The 20,046-nt window shown below is 49.4% G+C and overlaps 2 protein-coding genes across 2 annotated transcripts in view; one reads left to right on the plus strand and one right to left on the minus strand.

Annotated features, from left to right (window-relative positions):
- The window catches only part of LOC119432740 (CD109 antigen-like), a 215,768-nt gene that overhangs the window by 165,501 nt on the left and 30,221 nt on the right, over nucleotides 1-20,046 (minus strand). The window lies entirely within an intron of this gene.
- LOC119450903 (protein lifeguard 1) lies at nucleotides 1,005-1,643 on the plus strand. The gene has a single exon (XM_037714400.1). The coding sequence runs from the start codon at nucleotides 1,005-1,007 to the stop codon at nucleotides 1,641-1,643; it is 639 nt and encodes a 212-aa protein (XP_037570328.1).

Raw genomic sequence — 20,046 nt, forward strand, 5'->3', positions numbered from 1 at the left:
CGATGGTACAGCAGTGCTTGCTGGGCTTCTGTGCAATGAATTTGTTGTCGGGACTAACGTACTTCGCGATTTAGCAAAACATAAAACACGCGATACAGGACGTGACATTGCTAAAGCAATTAATTCACAATTCCTCCACAGCACAACTTCTCCCTGCCCAGGACGATCCTCAGCCCCTTCTTTCATATTCTGAGATCCTACACCTCCGGCTGAGTAGACGCACTTTACCTCCGCCTGATCCCAAATTAGATAAGGCAACGCAGGTAGCATGGAGACGCTTACAAACATTGTCCTTTCCAAATCCTTATGTATTATCAAAGATAGATTCTATGAAATACAATCCACAATGCAAATTCTGTCCGCAGACGGCCACGTTATACCAGATGGTCCTGGGCGTGCCAACAGAATCTGCAAATATCGGCCAATCATAATCCGAGTGGGAGGCGGCCCTGTCCAGCTCGGACCCAGAACAGCAACAAGCCCTGGTCAACCGAGCCCGGATGGCGGCAAAAGCCAATGGTCTTCCGGACTAGGAGGTCCGACCACAAAACGGCTATTAATCTCTCGCTAAAGCAATAATCATGGATGTGCAGACTCATCTTCCTTCACCTTGAATAATTATTTCGTAGCGCAATGTCGCCTCTACAGCACGAGATTTTTAAAGCACCTTACTGTGTTAACCAAGCCGTTCGCCTAAAAAATTTCTCCTGCATGCATATACAGCGAGAATAGCACACAACTTTCTTCTATGCGTCCTTTTTTCGCCGAAGCTCCGTCGTTCGAAAGCGCCAAAGGCATCAATCACGCACGTGCTACTGGCCAGCAGGCAGTGGCGCTCCAAGCACGAGGAACGGGCGCCCGAGGAAACAGCTTGGAGCTTCGGAACGCCACTCGGGTCCTAAGCCTTCCAGGTAAGGGAACAGTGGTTCCACGCGCAAACTCGCGGCAGCACCGGGTCTCGCTCGCAGGTCGCCAAGCGGTCGCAGATAACGGAAGCAGAGGCCATGGCCGCGACCCCTCAGCATGGCCCAGCGATGATGCCGCCGCTTCCGTACGGCACGGACCACCAGGCACCACCGCCGATGCCTCCGAGTGCCCCGCCGATGGCCCCGAGGGCCCCGCCGCCGCCGCCGCCTCCGCCGCCGTTCATGGCGCCGCCGCCTCCTCCGGCACCCGCCGAGGGGTCGTCGCAGCAGCAGCAGCAGCCATCGAGTTACGGCAAGAAGCTCAGCCTGGGCGGCGGCTCGGTGAGACTCCAGCTGAACCGCGACTACTACCGCACGACTCCGGGCATACTGGGCATAGTGGAGGTACTCTGCTCGTGTGCCATCGTCACGACGCTCAGCCTGCGCGGGTTCGTGTTCGACGTGTTCTTCTTCCTCTGCAACCTGGGATTCACGTACGCGCTCGTCGGCGCCATGTTTTTCGTGAACGGCCTGGTGGGCTCGCACGCCGGCCGCGACCTGCCCCTGCTAGTGGCCGTGCAGTACTACGGGCTCGGCTTCATCATGTTCCTGGCCGCCGGCATCGCCAGCCTGGTCAAGTCGCAACGCGAGGTGGTCGCTATTATGGTCGGCACCGTGGCCGTCATTGTGGCTATCGCGCTCTTCGTGCACGCTGTGTACGCGGTGCGGACCTCCTGAGCGCGCGCGGGGACTCGCCGAGCGAAACTCGCCAGGCTGGGGGGGGCGAATTCGCAGCCATCCGCCACTTTCATTGCGATAGCACGAGCGTTTGTGTTAGCACAGATGTGTGCGAGAAAGGTGTGCTACGCATTAAACGTTTTGACCCGCTAATGATACGACCGCTATCTTCATCTCTTTGCCGGCTGGCGTTTGCCGCGGTATACACGAATGCGTGCAAGTGGCACTGACAGAATCAAGCGCTCGACGCACTGAAGGATTTTAGTTTCAGCCGGCGTGTGAGATCACCATGACATGGCTGGGCCAATAAAAGAGCATTTTCCGAATACTACCTGCGTTGGTGCCGAGGTAACGGCAACCTTCCAGAATTGCATGCAGAGCATGTCATGAGGAAAAATGGCAACTAACCTGTAAACACGGTTGCCTATACTCGGAGAACAGTTATTCAGCATAAGCTGTATAGCGGTTCGTTTAAAACAGGCGTTCCCAATCGTAACACCCGACACTAGCTATAAGGCGGCTATGGCTAGTGAAAAACAATTACCGCAAACGAAAATGTTTGGGAATTCAGTCCCCATTTTCCTCTGTTCTGTGCCGCTAGCACAAAAGCACTATACTCATCTATATACAAATGCGCTACTTGCCAGAACGTAGCAATAAAACAGATCTGGTTTGCTCGGAGCTTGTCTGCACGTTAATCAGATGTCTGCGCTAACATAAGAATGAACTGTCCAAAACCTATATGATCGGTAGTTCGATTTCCGGAATTCTCTCATATATATATATATATATATATATATATATATATATATATATTGCATACGGAATGCCCAGCGCGATGGGCGTCCCAATGACACAGTAGGAAAGAAAGCACGCAGCTGTTACACTTGATTTGAACTGCCCAACGAGGCCTCAATAGACGCCTCAAGAGGCGTCGACGGGCATTTAGCGCTATAAGGTCGTACATGCAAGCAAGCATGTGAAACTCCCCCCTTTACCCAGCAAGCGTTAAGGTCGTACGAAGGTTGTATACTCTTAGAGAAGTGCATATCTTAACTCCAGAAGTGCAACTGGTACAATCAATCCAACAGAGACAGCGATTCCGTCAGCTGACCTGTCCGCTGGCCAACTCGATCGGCAGCGGTGCCTGCAAAGCCCCGCGGTGCACCAGCCTGCCTGGGCCGCGCGGCGGCATCAGCCACGACACGCGGTGACGTCGTCGAGGCACCACCGTGTTGACATTCGGTACGCGCTCGCATAGCCGAAGACCATTTGGGTGCGCCGCGCCATTCATCGTGCGCTGTGTGCACGCGCTGTCGCGCACGGCCGACCGAGAGCCGCCGTGCGATGAGCATCGCCGCCGCCGCCGCTGAATAGGTCCTCGAGAGAGATACGCGCGGCTGGCGTCAAGCGCGGCGGCATACAAACCGAGACCATTTCTCAAGTGTAGAGGCACGAGCCGCAAAGGCGATTTGGAAAACGAAATTTGCCCGCTCGATTCGGGCGCCTAAGAGCAGCGGCCGCAGATCGATACGCGCCCACTGGTCTCCTCCAGCGTTCACGGGCCGCGAAACCGAACGCGGCTCTTTGTAGCGCTTTTCTCGCGCTTCCCTTGTCGTGGCCCTCTCTCGCAGGCGCGCGGTGCCAATGTATGCAAGTATGCGGCATGGCGCGCACTGCTCGCGTGACAGGAAACACGGCGGCCGCGGTCGACCGTACAACGCGACGCCGCTTTCATTGGAAATGATTTCTCACGTCCCGGGCATTACGACGGGCGGCGTCCCCGAATCTAGGAGTGGAATGAAAGAAAAATTGCAGTCGACGCGGAAGGCAATGCAGACGCGTCGAGGGGAAAAAAAAAAGAAGAAGAACGGGGCCAGCGGGCAATGTTATGTGTACGCGCACGGTGCCAAAACTTCCATCAGAGGCCGAAACATCGTCAGACCGGCCTCCGGGGGGTGGGGGGAGGGGGGCATCGTATACATGGCGACGAAGAGAGAAAGCTATATGGCGCTCATCATGCCTGAAGCAGTCGGAAAACCAACACCGACTGCACGGATGTCGTTCGGCAGTGTTCACTACCTGACATTTCCGATTCTTTCATTTCAGTCAACCTTCACCGACTGCACGGATGTCGTTCGGCAGGAAACCTTGAAGTCATCAATCGTGGCGACTGGTCGAAACAGACCTCGTAAAAAAACTGGCGGAGACTGAACAAAATAACCGAATTTGTCATGTGCTTTTGGATGAACCCCACATTTTCCCTTTTATCTAATTTATCGGCAACTAGCAAGTCGCCAACAAAAACTGTGCTTCGCTTTGGATCACTGCGTTATGACCATCCGTTATAACCACTCCACGGAGAGTGATCACTGCTTCACCACCTACAACGATCGCGCGAATGCGCCCACAAAGTTCCACGCAAGCGTCTGACCACGTGAAAGAGGATGCGAAATAGCAAGGCACGACAGTCCGCGATGCGAGAATGAAGCCTTGGTGAGGCGAATGAGACACATTAACATGTCAACTCGGTATAGCGCGCCGGCCGCAAAAGCGGGCGGTGGGAGGCTGTGCTATACGCGTGTATATCAGGCACGTTTGTTATTTCCATGCATGGAAGACACCGGCGCGGGAAAACGTCGACGAAGGTATATGTGCGTACGTGCGTGTCTGCGAAAGCTGCGTCGCAAACCGCTTCCGTTCTGCGCCAAGAGCGCTCCCGGAAGCAAACACGAGCCGCTAGCCGAAGCTAGACGCAACGAGCTGCACATCGTGTAACGGGATGCGGCTAATGGAAGAACCTGATCGACACTTCTGATTAACTCCGGCGCCCGCCGCTCTGCACACGTCGTCGCCACGCGGTGTATAACGAAGTTGCTTACTCCTCCATATACCTCTTCTACGCCCGTGCACTTCTTTTCCTTCTTTTTCTTTTTTTATGCACGCTCGCTGCACGCGCGAGTGCGCATTTCTTGTTTCGTCCTTCACGAGCTGCTGACACTTCATATAGGCACTATATGCGCGGAAACACAGTCACAAAAGCAACGTGCGAAAGAGAGCGGACTGCAGCACAACTTTGTGCAAGTTACACTGAAACGTCTGAGAATATCCGTTTATCTACATGACGGCATTTCTTAATGCTACATCTATATTATACCCGCAAAGTAAAAGATTTTAAAATAATACTAAAAAATACACACGCCGCCCGAGGGTGACAAAGTGGCACCCATGTTCCTAACGAGTTTCCTCTCGCAACCCCTAGTCCGATAAGCGGGCTCGTAGTTTACGCATTCTGTCTCCAGTATCCGCCAGAAAACTATAGCTGTCCATCACCAGTACACTGAAGCAGCAGCGGCCAAGAAGGAAATTCGAAGAAGGAAATCTCCCGGCAGCGAAACCCTTAACTGAAGCCGGATAAGGCGGAGGTGCAATGACAGGACGCGGCACTGACTCACTTTATAAATAAATAAAAGGACGGTAATATAGAGCACATTCTATCATTGATATTGTAATCGTCGGAGGAACTTCACCAGCCCGGAACAACCTTAAAGGGCCCCTCCCCAGGCCCCATTGCAAATTTTGGTTATACTGGAAGCTGTAAGGCGCCGTCTAAGAAGCGCTTTACCGAAATAATTATTTCAAATGGGTTCATTAATGGAGGAGATAGAACAAACTAACTGTCCTGTTACCATGCCGCCAGGAGGCGAGCGTTCCCAAGCGGTGCTCCACCCCTGTCTTCACCCATACCGAAGCCAAGGGACGTACCGCAGCGTCGAGTCCCGCCTCCTTTCTTGCGGCGTTGCTTCTTATCACGCATGGGTTTATTCATGGTGAGTGGCGAAACACGCACTGCGTGTGCGTGTGACTCTCCGGCTGGGAACGCGCTGCCTCGAGAGTGAAAGAGTGCGTTTGCTTTGAAATTTCAGATGATTTCAGGGCGGCGCGCCGCGCCGTAATACTTTGCAGACACGATCGTCACCGCATCATGTACACGCTACGCTCGTTTGTTAACGGAACCTCTAACGGAACGGGGGTCGCAAGCGCACAGGCTCAACAGCGAACGGGCCGCGCCGGAGCTCGAGATTCGAGTTCAACAGTGAACTGACTAGTGTGCCGTCTTCAAAGCGGGCAGCGGACGCCCCCGGCGGAAAATCGCGTCAACGGGCGAAAATTTCCTCCGGCTCGCTCTACTGTCGCTTTCCTCTTCTTCTCTCTCTCTCTCTCTCTTTCTTTATTTCCCTAACGTCTTCTCGGGCCAAACCATCCTTTCTCAAGACAGAAGGAGGCAGCAGACGCGACGAGTGGTGGGGAAAGGGGAAGGGCTGAAATAAAACGTACGACAAGTAATAGAAAACAGAAAGAACAGATGACGAGGCCACTTTCATCGGCTCCTCTGTATACATTAGATTTGAGCACATTTTTCTCCTCTGCTGGAGCTCCGCGGCGCGTCAACGGCGTCGGCACCACGGAAGTCGAAGAAGGGAAACACAAAGATAGTATGAAGAAGGTGCAAGAAGTGAGCAGCCTGGCTGACCACGTGGGAATTCGACTCATCTTGTCCGTGCATGCACCCCCCCCCCTTTTTTTTTTTCCCCTTCCGCTTTAAAAAAATGAGGATGGCGCCTCGCTTTCTGGTGCGTCGTCACTGGTGACAACAAGTAGCAAGCAAATTATACAGCCGAAAAAAAAAGAACAAATTAAAAAAGAAAAGGAGGGAGGCTAAACCGCCTGTCACTCTCGACACCACCTAGGTATAGCAGGCCGAAGCTCCGCACACTCGCTCATGGACAGCGCCTGCAGCGGTCCCCACGGCCTACAGTCCCGTCATTCCTCTGCCGCTGCTGACCGGAAAAGGAACTGGTCGTCTTTGCAGTATATACGTTAAGCTGCACATACGGCCTCACCATGTTGCTCCTAGAAGCTACAATAAATGCTCGCTCTAAACACCATGTCAGGCTCTTTGTCGGTGACTTAGTTTCACTCGTGACGCGGTGCACTTGTCCGAATTCCAAGTTTGGCTTTATACTTCAGAGGCCTAGCTAGGAAAGTTACGCTCTCGAAGCAGACCACCCAAGAGCCGTTATTCCAGCGACTAGCGCTAGTAATCTTCAGGTTAACCTCCCCGCCTTTCACATCTAATTTATCTATCTCGCTCTCTCTCTCTTACTAGCGTTAGTAATAGCAAAAAATAAAGAGCCGACATGAGAAATCGTAGCATGCACTGTCATTAACATGAATTTGAAAGATGTTTCAGAGTCTAAAATGGGAAAATTATGGCAAATCAGAGAGAAAGAAAAAAATCAAACCCACCGTTATGCCACTTAAGAACACGCTGACAATCATATTTCCTCGTGTTTGGTCACGTTGATAAATTGAAAGGCAGCAGCACAACTTGTGTCTCGGCGCCTTTATTCGGCCGAGCCACGCGCTGAACGAAGATGACGCTCACAGCGATGATGATTGTATATACAGGTGAAGAAGATGAAGGATGAATATTGTGCTCACACTAATTTCCCCCTCGCGCGGAAGCGGCCAACCTGGACGCTGTTTATAGCGGTGCGGTAAGTCGTAGGAATGGTTTTAAGCGCAAAACGTGGACGATTTCTGTGCCACGGTATAGCGGCCATCGGAAGGCGTGACAGCGGGAGTGACGCGGTAGTTCACTGGAGAAGTTTCCTCGACAACAGTGTAGGGCCCTATAAAACGCGACTGAAACTTTTCATCTCGAGTTGGTGTCCACAATAATACTTATATTGTGCTCATACTATATTTAGCTCTTTCTGCACCCTTCGGTGTAGCTGAATATCTAAGGCGCATGGTATACTGCGCGCTAATACCCGGCTCCGGATGTTGCTGTTTTCAATGGAGGCAAATTTCGAAGACGCCCATGTGCACCGTCGCGCACATTAAAGATCCCCAAAGGGGATAAATTGCTCGTCTTTTTCTATACAACCTTTATCTGCTTGCCCTCCCTCTCTCTATCTCCGTAAACCGTTCAATTTCACTACTTTTCTCACAACCCCTCACGTGTACGTGCATTTTACGCAGAATAAAATAGGAATCGGCACCAAGCCATGCAGTGCTAGCGCGGTGTCGGGAGCCTATATGTATCATGTGCTTTATCGCTGGTGCTGCTACACTTCAACCAACTAGCCCACCCCAGATCCCCTAGCCATGTCATGAAGGAAGACGTTGCTTAATCGATGTCGTCGCAAAGCCGGATGAGTAAAGCTCTGCAAGTGCGATGTCAAGTGATCGCACTGGCAGTGCGTCGCCACGGGCGCCGAAAGCCCCAACTGCACCGCATCCAATGTATACCAAGCACGCTGCATCAAACTAGAGACAAAAGGTGTACAGTAAGATTATTTTTTTTCTAAAAAATCGAATATAACTGCGCAAGTAGTCTTATAATGCAATGCAATGACTCTTTTATTACGAGAGGTTGAGTACCAGTGACAAAATTATAATGAGGAGTACCTGCGCAATCGGGCTAGTACTTGAATGTCCAGAGAGTCTCAAATCGTGTCTTGCATTTACTTCAATTTCTCGACTACCGTAAAGCTCTGTTACGATAACATTGATGCCTTAGACGTTCTCTAGCACTAATCTATCACTTTATAGCTTGACTTCATATTTGCATTTAGTGTTCCTCTAAAGGATAAAGTGGGTCCTGGTCGCTTTCAGCGCAATGCCGCTCGCAATGAATGACACAGAGTCAAAATAAAATTCGTCTACACCAGAAATTTAGCATTTACGTAGGTGCAAACATAGCCGCATAGCTACTTTGCGGAAACCTTACTCTCATTATTACTTTAAAAAAAACGCTAAAAAAATGCCAGACCGAAAGCACGTGCATAGAGCATAGCGAATCCCTGAAACTCGGTTAAGATCGGCTAAGATTGACGACCAGAGCGCTCTGTGCGCTCTCGGTGTAACAGAATACCGGCAACAAGGCAGGAAGCGGGCTTTGTAACACGCCAGGTAAGCAATGAAAGTCAGACAAAGAGTGTGCGAACGTCCGTTCAGGCAGCACTGAAACCTACAAATACACCGGAACCATTTCGGACATTGAGGAAAGAGCACTATGTATACGTCAGCAACGTACGAAGGCACCTGTTGCACCGTTCACTGTCGTATAACGAGACGGAAACTGCACATAGTTAGCGCCAAACGGGCAAAAAAGCGATCCAGGGCCACCAGCAAACCGTCGCTTCCCGGAATGCCCGCCGTCTATCCACGAGTATACTTTCGCTTTCTGCGCCCGCCAGGTGCCGGTACACGCGTATGTGGGTGAAGGCGCCCCGGAACTCACGATCCGGATGGGAAGGCAAAGTGTTTTATCCGCGGCGCTCCGTGACGCCCAGCAAATTCCGTTCATTCCGGGGGCGGCGGACGGAAGGCCAGCTAGCAGCCACTGCTGGTCGTCGCGCACCATGGCCGCCATTGCGCGCCAAGGTCGGCCGTCAATGGCCGCGGCCGGAGGGCGGCGCGCCATTCCCTCGCAACGAGATCGTAATTGCGGCCAAAGCGCCGGCCGAAACACCTGCTGACTCCCGGTCACGACTCGCACAGGGGAGGTCGTTCGTTCCACTCGGCCAGGGGAGGGGGGTTCGAGGAAGCGTGCCCGCCGCGAGACCCGAAGACGCCCTCGCAAGAAGCCCATTCCCACGAGGCTCCGGCGGACCGGGCCCGATCACGACCAACGGATGCGCGCAAACACCATCAGAGACACCCGCTCTTCGGCGAACAAACGCGGCCGCCACAACCACCACAACTACCTGAGATGTGGGCCACCGGAATCATACGCGTATGTGTGCGCCGACGTCGGCAATTAGTGGCGCCATTTGGCTATCGAAACGACGACGGAACCGGGCTGTCCCACGCAAGTCGTCCAACAGTGAAAGGGCACAATAGCTATTTCCTTTCCCTCTTCATGTTTCAGTTTGGTCCTTGCACTTGATTACAGCGCAGGGAAACAAAGGAGAAACGACATTACCACATCCCTGCAAGGAGCGGCTTTTTACTTTCCGAAGATGAAATCCCGGCGTTCGGTTCGTGGAAACAAACCGATGTCTGTAGAGCATCGAGGCCGGCCCTGCATCCGCGCTGAGCACGCAGTACACACAATGGTCGGCATCCCCAGGCCCGATTTGTGGGTGCACCGGCGCGGTGACCCTGTCGCTGGCAGGCCAGTCATCGCTCGTATCACGGCCAGCCGCCCTTCACCTGACGTAACGGAGCTCAATTTGTCATCGCCAGCGCGACCGTCGCCAGGCGCCCGCGGGGGCACCCGGCGCGACGAGAACGACGGCGCGCGAGCGGCTCCTCTCCTGCAGATGCGGACAACCGGGGTACTACCCCGGTCGGAGTCATCCATTCCGGGTAGGCAGCACGCGCGCGCCCTCCTGACAACTCATTCACGCTTATTATCAAACGAGCCCGTCGGAAGTTATCTACCCCAGACAGGAACGACCAGCAGCTGCGGGAACCCTGACGCTTTTTTTTTTTTCTTTTCATTTCTCAAATCCGGCTCACTGCGCACAGCCCTGACTCGGCCAGCCATCCCCCGCACTGTAAAACTCCGCTCGAGACGAGCTCCGCCCATGTCTCCCCCCTCCCCCCCCCCCTCCTAGCCCTCACCCTCCTTCGTCGTGTCTTATCACGCGCACTAATTAGAACAAGTGGCTCGCTCCCGTTTGCCTCGCGTCTTCGTCTCAAACGCAAAACAACAAAGTTTGCATACGTAGCACGACTCAAGAACGCACACGGTGCCTTCGAAGACGCCGGTTAAAATACGCGATATTTCCACATTACATGCCAATCCAGCCCCCCCCCCCCCCCCCCCTTCATTCCGGTTCTTATTCTTAATTTACTCGCGACCTAGAGCGAATGTGTGGGTTTTCGTGTCCCCCATGTCCAGTTCAGCTAACTGGCGCGCGCTCCTGCAGCTATCTAAAGATTTGAAACCGTCTGCACTGGCATATATGTATAAGAGTATAGAGCCGTTTTCCTCTGCACTGCCACTGCGTTTGCAGTAAGTACTAATCGATGCTATCCTCCAATGATGTGCCATTAGAACACAACAACGCAGTGAGAATTCTGTGGCGAAGTAGGCCATGAATGCGAAAAGAAAGTGCAAAACGTATACGCTGTACGTGAAGATGCAGGATCGGTAACCTAACTGCACGATGCAAACGCAACTGTGAATCCAAGCACGGCTGATCACGATCATTGTTGTGGGACAAGATAAGCCACGAAGGGTTCAAATTTTAAGAGTGCATCCCTCCTCCGATTTCCCGCTCTAAAATCTAAGATGCACCGAAGGCTCTTGCACAGTATATTAGCATTACAGCCATGTCCGCACTACGCAATACGCGCGCAAACCAGCAGCACAACGCTACATTCTCTATAAAAACACGAGTCGTTATAATGCGTTCAAACGCCATCAGACTGAGTGTTTCTGTGATAAGCGGGACTAAATTTAAAGCATCGTGACATCATTCTGGCTTCGCTTCACACACACACACACTCGCACAACGAGGCTTTGCCCATAATTCATCTTGTAACGTGACCGATACGGTCGCTTACTTTACCCTTATAGTGAAGATTTGAAGTAACGTTTTTTTTTCTAATACCATCAATCGAATGTGGAACGATGCAGTAACAATTTTCTTCATGACTAATCTCGATCTATTTGGCCCAATCGATTACTGCTTCTCACCGGCACAATGTCACACACCCCAACAGAGGTAAGCGAAGTAATCTGCCTCAGTTTCTAGACGTCTCACATCGTTTCGCCTGCAGCATGTCGAGCGAAAATGAGCTCACGGCTGGCGCTGAAATCCAGTGAAACATGTATTCGATGAAAATATAAATAAAAAGATCGAAGCAGTATCGCGATGAAGTCAGGTTTATACGTGGGCTAAGACAGCCAAAATGAGTTTCTCAACGTGGAACCTACAATTAATGCTGGCCATGATATATGCCTTTCGGGAGATTTCACGTCACATATATCCATTCGAAGCGATTCATGTGCACAGGGTGGTCGTTCATTTTACTGCCCTTAAAGCCGTGCTTAAGCGGATGCAGAAGAACGAAAGTTAAAGTAGACACTGTACAAGTACAGAGAAGCGTACAGGGAAGAGGCAGAAGAAATAAGTGTCTCATGGCCGGGTGATAAAAGGCATCTTCGGCATCCAAACGTATACTCCACGCTCTGCGCCAGTCTAATTAAATCGCTGACACGCACTGACCGCACTAGAGCGGGCACGTTTTTCATGCACGCCTTCCAAGAAGCAGGCGTGTTCTCCAATGTATAACACACTGGACAGCAATTAGCAAAGCGCAAAACCAAACAAATGCCATCAGTGTCAGTTTAACTCACGCATACTTTGCGTCATTCTTTACAAACTGCATCGTGAACAGTGTAAAGTGGTACAGCAGATAAGAATATGTGATGGAAGAATGCTAAAGAGGTGTGATATATCTCCGCCTGCTAGACAAGCGTAACCAACACCAACTTTGCCACAGCACCGGCTTGTGACGTCACGTTCGGAATCTGTCTTTGGTAAGCCGTAACCTCCCTAGCTGTGAAGAAAGAAAAAAGCAAAATCCCATGGGTGCGTTCAGAAATGCGAGCTTGCATTCTCCAATCAGGAATATACCCTGGCAACACCTCTCTCAACCACCATTTAGAGCAGACTATTTATTGCCAAGCCAGTAACATCGGTGCACTAGTTGGCTGAACGAGCCTGATTATTCGCCTGTGCGGCACCCAGTAACCGCAGAAGACGCCACTATTCCAAGGATGGTGTATTTTGCACACGCACGCATTACAGAAATAACATGGAGAAATAACATCACTACTAAAATTACATAATGCACTTACAAAGCAAACAAATTACCTATTCTTCACCATGCATGAGATCTCCCGAAAAGCTCTAAGAGCGGCTTCAACGGTTAATAGCTAGGAGCCTTAGAGCGCGCTTAGGCGTTCCTCCAGCAACCTCTAGTTCCTTAGTAATTGCAGAGGCACGTCTTCTTCTTTCTGGAGTTTTACCTGCCAAAACCAGTTCTGATTATGAGGCACGCCGTAGTAGAGGGCTCCGGATTAATTATGACCACCTGCAGTTTTTTAACGTGCACTACAACGCAAGCACACGGGCGTTTTTGCATTTCGCTTCCATCGAAATGCGGCCGCCGCGGCCGGGATTTGATCCCGCGACCTCGTGCTCAGCAGCGCAACGCCTTAGCTAACTGAGCCACCGCGGCGGGTTTGCAGAGGCACGTCACCCTCCATTTCATATCAGGACGGTAAAACCCCGTCGGCACTCCTTTCGTGTTTCACTTCAGCATAAAAGACATTCACTATAGCAATTGTGCTTATTGAAAGAGACAGGGCTTACATCAATACGTTGATTCAGGTGCACAAAAAATCTGCTACCATAACACAAATTTTGGAATGCCTCTTACTCTCCTTCGCGACTCTTACTTAGCCCCGAATATCCAACTATCAGTTGAAGGAATTAATCGCCAACGAGACATGCATGGTTATACTAGCAGCACAACAAGTGGCGTTGTACCAGATATACTTCAGTTATAATTGTTATATTCAAGCCACGGATGGTTCTTGTGAAACGAATTTTTCTACGGTACCCTTTGTCATTCCAGAATTCAACCGAATACAGACATTTACGTTGTCTCACACGACATCATCAACTGCAGCATAATTTTTTGTGATGATATAAGTGTTACGACACATAAATTCAGAGAAGGAAAAAAATGGGTCATCCTATGTGATTCGCAGGCAGCTTTGTCGTCACTTCATAGTGACATCAACAATTCGAAAAGCATGGCTTTAGTTCACAAAACTCTAAAGGAACTCACGAAAGCAAGTGAAGAGAAGCGCACAATAATGTTCTGGTGGTTACCTGGCCATTGCAATTTCCCTGGGAATGTTCCAGCGGACGAGGCAACTGGACAATTAAGCGCGTGTTAACGTCACATCTGGACTAGGTGAATTGCGGCATATATTAAAACATATCTCAACCCGTGGCTGCAGAGCGACATAGTTCGATCAGAATTCAATATCTTCATATTTACATTACATTGTCCCTTCGGTTGAATTCAAAATCCCGTCCACATTGGATACAAGCAGAAACTTTGAAACATCGGTTCATCATCTGTGTCTCGGTACTACGTATGCAAAACACTTTCCGCACAAAATTTCCAGAGCTGATAGTCCGCAATGCAATTGTGGCCACGTGGATAAGGATCTACATTTTCTCCCGGGATGTCTGCGACACGCCACACAAGGACAATGTCTCATATACGTGTGTTTCTGGAAGCGAGTGACATTCTAGAAAATATTGAGTAGAGTATTTATCTACGGAGTATTTATCTTGTGCATTCGTGTGAATCTATTTCGTGTTTTCTTGAAGGCCCTGGTTCCAGTGTAGTTATGTGACTGGACTAAGTGTTTCATGTGACAATACTTGACTGAATGTTTGACTTACTTATATGAGTTGACTTTAAGTTTTTTTTTATTATTATTGTGCTCTGATGTGATCTTTTTTCATGCATGTGGTCTTCATTATTTGCGCATATCTATGTGAAAAGGAGCAGCCGGCGCCAACATCCCATCATACGAGGTCTGTTAGAAAAGTATCCGACCTTATTCTTTTTTTTTTTTTTCTTTTTTTGCGAACACCTGGTGGATATGAAACAAGCGCGCTTGCATCAACCGACCTTGAACCTTCGTGCGCATGCGCGAATGTTTTCCCGCCTGCCGATAGCGTCAGTCGCTGGGACGCAGCGTTTGAGTGAGGTAGTGCGCAGTGCTCTCGTCGGGTTTGACGGAGCGACTGTAGCAGCGCTACTGCATCAAACTTTGCCAGAAACTCGGCGACAGCCAAGTGGAAACATTCGGAAGATTCAGACGGCCTTCGATGACGATGCTATGAGCAGCACACAGAATAAGGAGTGGTACAACCGGTTTAAAGACGGCCGCACATCGGTGGAGAGCGAGCCACGCTCCGGTCGGCCATCAACATGCCGAAATGACCAGGTCATTGCCGAAGTGAACGCTGTGGTGATGCGGGACCGTCTTGTGACTATCCGAGAAACTGCGGAAGAGGTGGGCATCAGCACTTTTTCTGCACATTCCATTATGACCGAAGATTTGTCCATGAAGAGAGTTGCGGCGAAATTCGTGCCGAAGCTGCTCACAGTGGAGCAAAAGCAACTTCGTGTTGAAGTCTCACAGGACATGCTGGATTCCACAAACAGTGACCCCGATTTCATGAACACCATAATCACTGGTGACGAGTCTTGGGTGTACGGGTACGACCCGGAAACCAAATCTCAGTCGTCACAATGGAAGCATTCCACGTCACCAAGACCAAAGAAGGCCCGCCAAGTGCGCAGCAACGTAAAAGTGATGCTGACTGCTTTCTTTGACTCCCGCGGTTTGGTACACCACGAGTACGCACCACAGGGTAAACAATCACCAAAGAGTACTACAGGGATGTCCTCCGTCGCCTACGTGATGCTGAGCGGCGCAAGAGATCGGAGTTGTAGTCAACAGGAAATTGGCGCATCCATCACGACATTGCTCCTGCACATTCCTCGCACTTGATTCAGACTTTTTTGGCGAAAAACCAAACTCCTGTAGTTCAACAGGCTCCTTACTCTCCTGATATGGCCCCCTGCAACTTCTGGCTGTTTCCCAAAATCAAGAGGCCATTGAAAGGAGCGCGATTTCCGACAAGAGAGGACATTATGGCTGCGACGACAGCTGAGCTAAACTCCATTCCGAAAGAGGCCTTCTCGGAATGCTTACAACAATGGCAGCACCGCTGGGAGAAGTGTGTGGAGTCCCAAGGAGACTACTTTGAGGGTGATTAGGTTTCAAACGTTCCAGTTATGCCTGTTTTTTTTTTTTTTTTTCGGCCAAAGGCCGGATACTTTTCTAACAGAGCTCGTATATTAAAAAATAACAAGGAAAAAAGAAAGGGCTATTATCCGGCGCACTCGCAGACAGATAACTGTGTACACCAGGCTAAGAAGAAATCAACGGCACAGGCTCTGTAATTAGAATATATTTTAATGTCTCCAACAGCTTCATCTTCCGCCTACTCAAATATCTTAAAATACACGGGCCAAAACGTAATGTTTCTTTTTTTTTTCGTTTCTCTCTCTCTCTCTCTTTTAATGATGTTACAGGAGCAAGACGCAAGATTTAAGATTTTTTTTTCAGTGCTACGAAAACGAAAATTAAGCACTTTCATCTATTTCCTGCGTAAAGCCATTAATTCAAATATTCGAATTTTTTTGAAATTTTACCAACTCTAGAAACGAGCTCATATTATGCAAAATCTAAAGAAGGCACTTTTCTCTCTTTTTTCCCCTAACGTCCCTGTATGCCTCAATAAAAAATATTTTAGACGGGCAATTCGCTAAACTCGGCAAGCTTGGTATACTAAGAGCGGTGTATCAAGTCCGGATTGGGGAAAACGTCTTTCTCAATTCGAACTCGGAAACCGAAATGAATGGGACCCTCAATACCATCTAGCCGCCGAATGCGTATCTTTCAGCACCTAAATGTGTGTCCTTCACTAGTGACTTACGCACAGAGCGAGAGAGGAAGAGGTTCTGAGAAGCAGCCCTATTTTCTGCTACACGGCCGGGAGCACGGCGAAGCGCCATAACATTGCGACAACACCGACAAAGCTAACAACTTGATTTAGGCGAGTTGATTCATCTTGAAGGTATAGTATATTGAAGCAGCATGATGGGGACGGGGACCAAACTTATGCACAAATGGACTAGCCCAAGTCACGTTGTGTGTGTTTTATGTCCCCGTCCGATCGTGCTGCTTCAATATGTCGACAAAACCAGGACGCTGAACCCATGAGAAGCCGGGGGTGGTTCATCACTTTCAAACCGAAATGAAATATGCACCATGAATTGTAACCGTAAAAGCAACAGCTATAGCTGAAGACAGGACAAACCGAAATGAAACAGACCAAGTGTAAGTGTAAAATCAACAGCTATATACATATAGCCGAAGACAGGTGGGAGGAACGGCAGAAGGCTATCGGCAAGTAGCGTTAGAAAAACGTAATGAGCCGAATTACGTATACAACACGTAGTATAGTGACGGTTAAGAACCAGACAGTGCAAGAACTGCGTGTTCAGACCTGTCTTTACTGGCCGAACTTGCGCTCACAAAAGTAAGCAACACTCAAAACACAAGGCGACAGCGCCGGCCGAGCACAGTCATCCAATCTGATCTCACGGGTCAGGTACGTCCTCTATTTCTAGATGTCTCACCGTACATTCCAGAATAATCGATCGCGCTCGCTTACATTCGAGAATGTCCAACAGCATTCACGTCGCGCACGTAATCTGATAAAACAAGACTGTTTCGCTACAGAATCTGCGATAATATTCCCGAATTTTCGCATGCAGCAATGGCGCATGGAGACAAACTGACAATCCAGTGAAAACCGCTCACCGTCAACAAGCAAAACAATGTACATGTGATAACATCTACAATGTTATTGTAATATAAACGAGGTTGTATACGTCATGTGTTTTTAGGGGGTTGAGGCTTTAATTATTTTTTCAAGCCGTCTTTCTGCGGATTTCCCTCACCAAGATTCATATGTTGAATATGCGAGGCTATAGAATAAATAAATAAATAAATAAATAAATAAATAAATAAATAAATAAATAAATAAATAAATAAATAAATAAATAAATAAACTGTCCGTACCAAAGCTGTATTATTACGCGATATGGAACGCGGCTCGAATTAATTTTGAATTGACACTCTTTGGTTCAACGCGCGCAACTATATCGAACGAAGTACACGCGTTTTTTGTTTTTGTTTTAGCTATCTTTTCTTGCTGTCTACAAAATCAATATTAAAAAGCGGAGCAATTGTAAAACAACTCCACAAACCATGGGAAGTTGAACAGCGCCCAAACCAAACGTTTTACAAGGAACGTTGTGTAGAGAGCAACATAATTTTTGGAGACGTATGAAGAGGCGTCTGTGCCACGAAACATCAAGAGGGCAAAAGGAAGCACGAGAACTATAGATAAGGTTACATTCAAAGAAAGAAAGAAAGAAGAAAACACGTTCATCGGCGCGAAGCGCCAGACGTATTGAGAGACTGCGGCTGAAGCACCAAGTCCGTTCCTCCAAAAAGTGTGCTCGCTCTCCCAGCAGCTCGGAATGCCCATCAAGCGTGGAGAACCGTCCGCTTTCCTTTGTAGCGGCCTCCCGCTTAAAGCCCGGAGCAATCAGTCAACGGCACGGGCTTTTCATCGATTTGCAAAACGTCGAGTGAAACGCTAATGTCTTCCACAATCTGCTTCCTCTCTGAACCCGCAGACAGTCCTCTGTTTCCACCGCTGTTATTTTTTTTCCCCTCTCTTTTTCTATTCCCGATGGAAAACGCAGTCACGTTATTCCTACGATGCCGACACGAATTTAACTGTTGCGCAAAGACGTCAGATTGATGCATTGCCAATCGATATACACCACAATTCGGAGTCGAGTCAATTCACGGTGAACCTTATTGTATATCAGCTTTTTCAGTGCTTTCTACGGAGTCGCACTTGTTGAAGTAGTCGCGTAGCACGAGACAATAGGCAGCTTTAGAATATTGGTCGCCTTACGAACGTTAAACGCATGCACACAATTTTCAGGACGTTAAGGTGCGCGTCCCCTTCGTGACCCCTTTAGGTTAACGTACGGGAACGCAAACATAAGGAAGACGTTAGAAGACAGGGCGCCGTCCGGTGCGTCGTGCCAAAAGTACTCAACCCAACACAATCCATTAGCAATCATTCAGTCTGTAGTACTATAATCCTGTCGTTTCTGTGCGGACGCGTCCCGTTATAGGCCTACTGACGCCGCAATCGCCAAACGACCTCAGAAATTGGGCGCGCTAAGCGCTCATAACTAACGTTTCAGGTGAGTTTAGGGGAAGCGAAAACTCGTTTAAATAGTTAATGGCGATCAACGAGAGCGAGAGCGCATCTATTACAACAATTCACGGTAAAGCGGGAGCCATGCATGGATGCTGCTATGTTGGACAATGCTATTTTTTAGCGTGCGTAAAGATTACGAACGTTAAACACCAAATAACGAACGTTATCCTAGCGCACGTTACCCAGGGAAACACAACAAGGTACAACAATGTTATTTCATTACGTATACGTAAGGCGTTTACGTTTGGTTGCAAACGCTATTCTAAAGCTCTCTAATTACGGCAACATTTTACAAGCAGACAATTCGCTCCCCGCGACCCTTTGGTGGAACAGGTGGTGAGGCAATTATTGAAAATTGTTATTGCTATTTTAGGAGCCTATATCACCACGCCCACAACGTCCATTTCTTCTGAATATGCCCTTTGAGAGCGCGTGTGTGCGTGTGTGCGTGCGTGTGTGTCAGCGGAAGCTCACTCTGTTATAAACGTCATATTCGTTCTTGCGCTGTAACATGACAGGCAATGCGATTTACTTTTTGTTCATATATTTCCCTGTGTGTTCTTTATGACGCGGAAAAAAAAATTATGGCGTAATAGCAAGTTAAAGCATTCTGAACAGGGTGCTTCCTAAGGAAGCCTGCTCAACGTTCTCACTGGAAGTTTTTCCTTACATTTAGGACTAGCGAAGCTGACTTTGTATTCTTGACTAACGTATACGTCCCAGCTAATTTCAGCTTAGCTATAATTGGGATATACAATGCTAGGATTCCATCTGACGAAAGTACTCGCGCGGTTCCAGGCCTGAACGTTATGCAGTAAAGGTGTATTTTGTACATACGTCGTTCTTTTTCGGCTATGTCGGTTTTTCTTTTTTCCTAAGCGACACGGCAAGCGCTGCGTGCTCAGCTCCAAGAGTTCGAAACTTTATGCGCTGGCAGTTCTCTCGTCTAGTGTAAACACGGCGGCGATGCACTCAGCCACATCTCGCTTCTCGAATAGTGATGTGGCACGAGATGACCTCGTTGCAGCTCGCACACTATGCAAACAGCAAAGGTTCGGCACGCTGAGACAGCCGTACTTCCAAGGAGTGTATGAGCGTCACCTGCAGTGCAAGGTGCAAGTGAGTCTCCCCCTCGGCGTCACCATCGTTGGTACGTGGGCGTGCGTGCATCTTGCGGAGCGAGGCGTTTAGACAAGTATAGGGCGCGGCGTTGTGAGGCACGGCCCTGACGCGGAGTAATATTCCACTTAGACGAAATATTCCGCGCCTTTATACTCGCGTACGCGGCTCGCCAAGAAACCACTCTGACTCACCACGCGCGACACTTACTCCGGTGCATGAATCTGGTGCAGCTTCTGCGCAGGGTGCATGTAGGCAGCCAATATCGTCAACATGCCCAC

Source organism: Dermacentor silvarum, chromosome 1 (assembly GCF_013339745.2).
Source record: "Dermacentor silvarum isolate Dsil-2018 chromosome 1, BIME_Dsil_1.4, whole genome shotgun sequence".
Classification (NCBI taxonomy): domain Eukaryota; kingdom Metazoa; phylum Arthropoda; class Arachnida; order Ixodida; family Ixodidae; genus Dermacentor; species Dermacentor silvarum.

Coding starts and splice junctions, on each gene's coding strand:
- LOC119450903 (XM_037714400.1), top strand. CDS start 1,005: ATGGCCGCGACCCCTCAGCATGGCCCAGCGATGATGCCGCCGCTTCCG.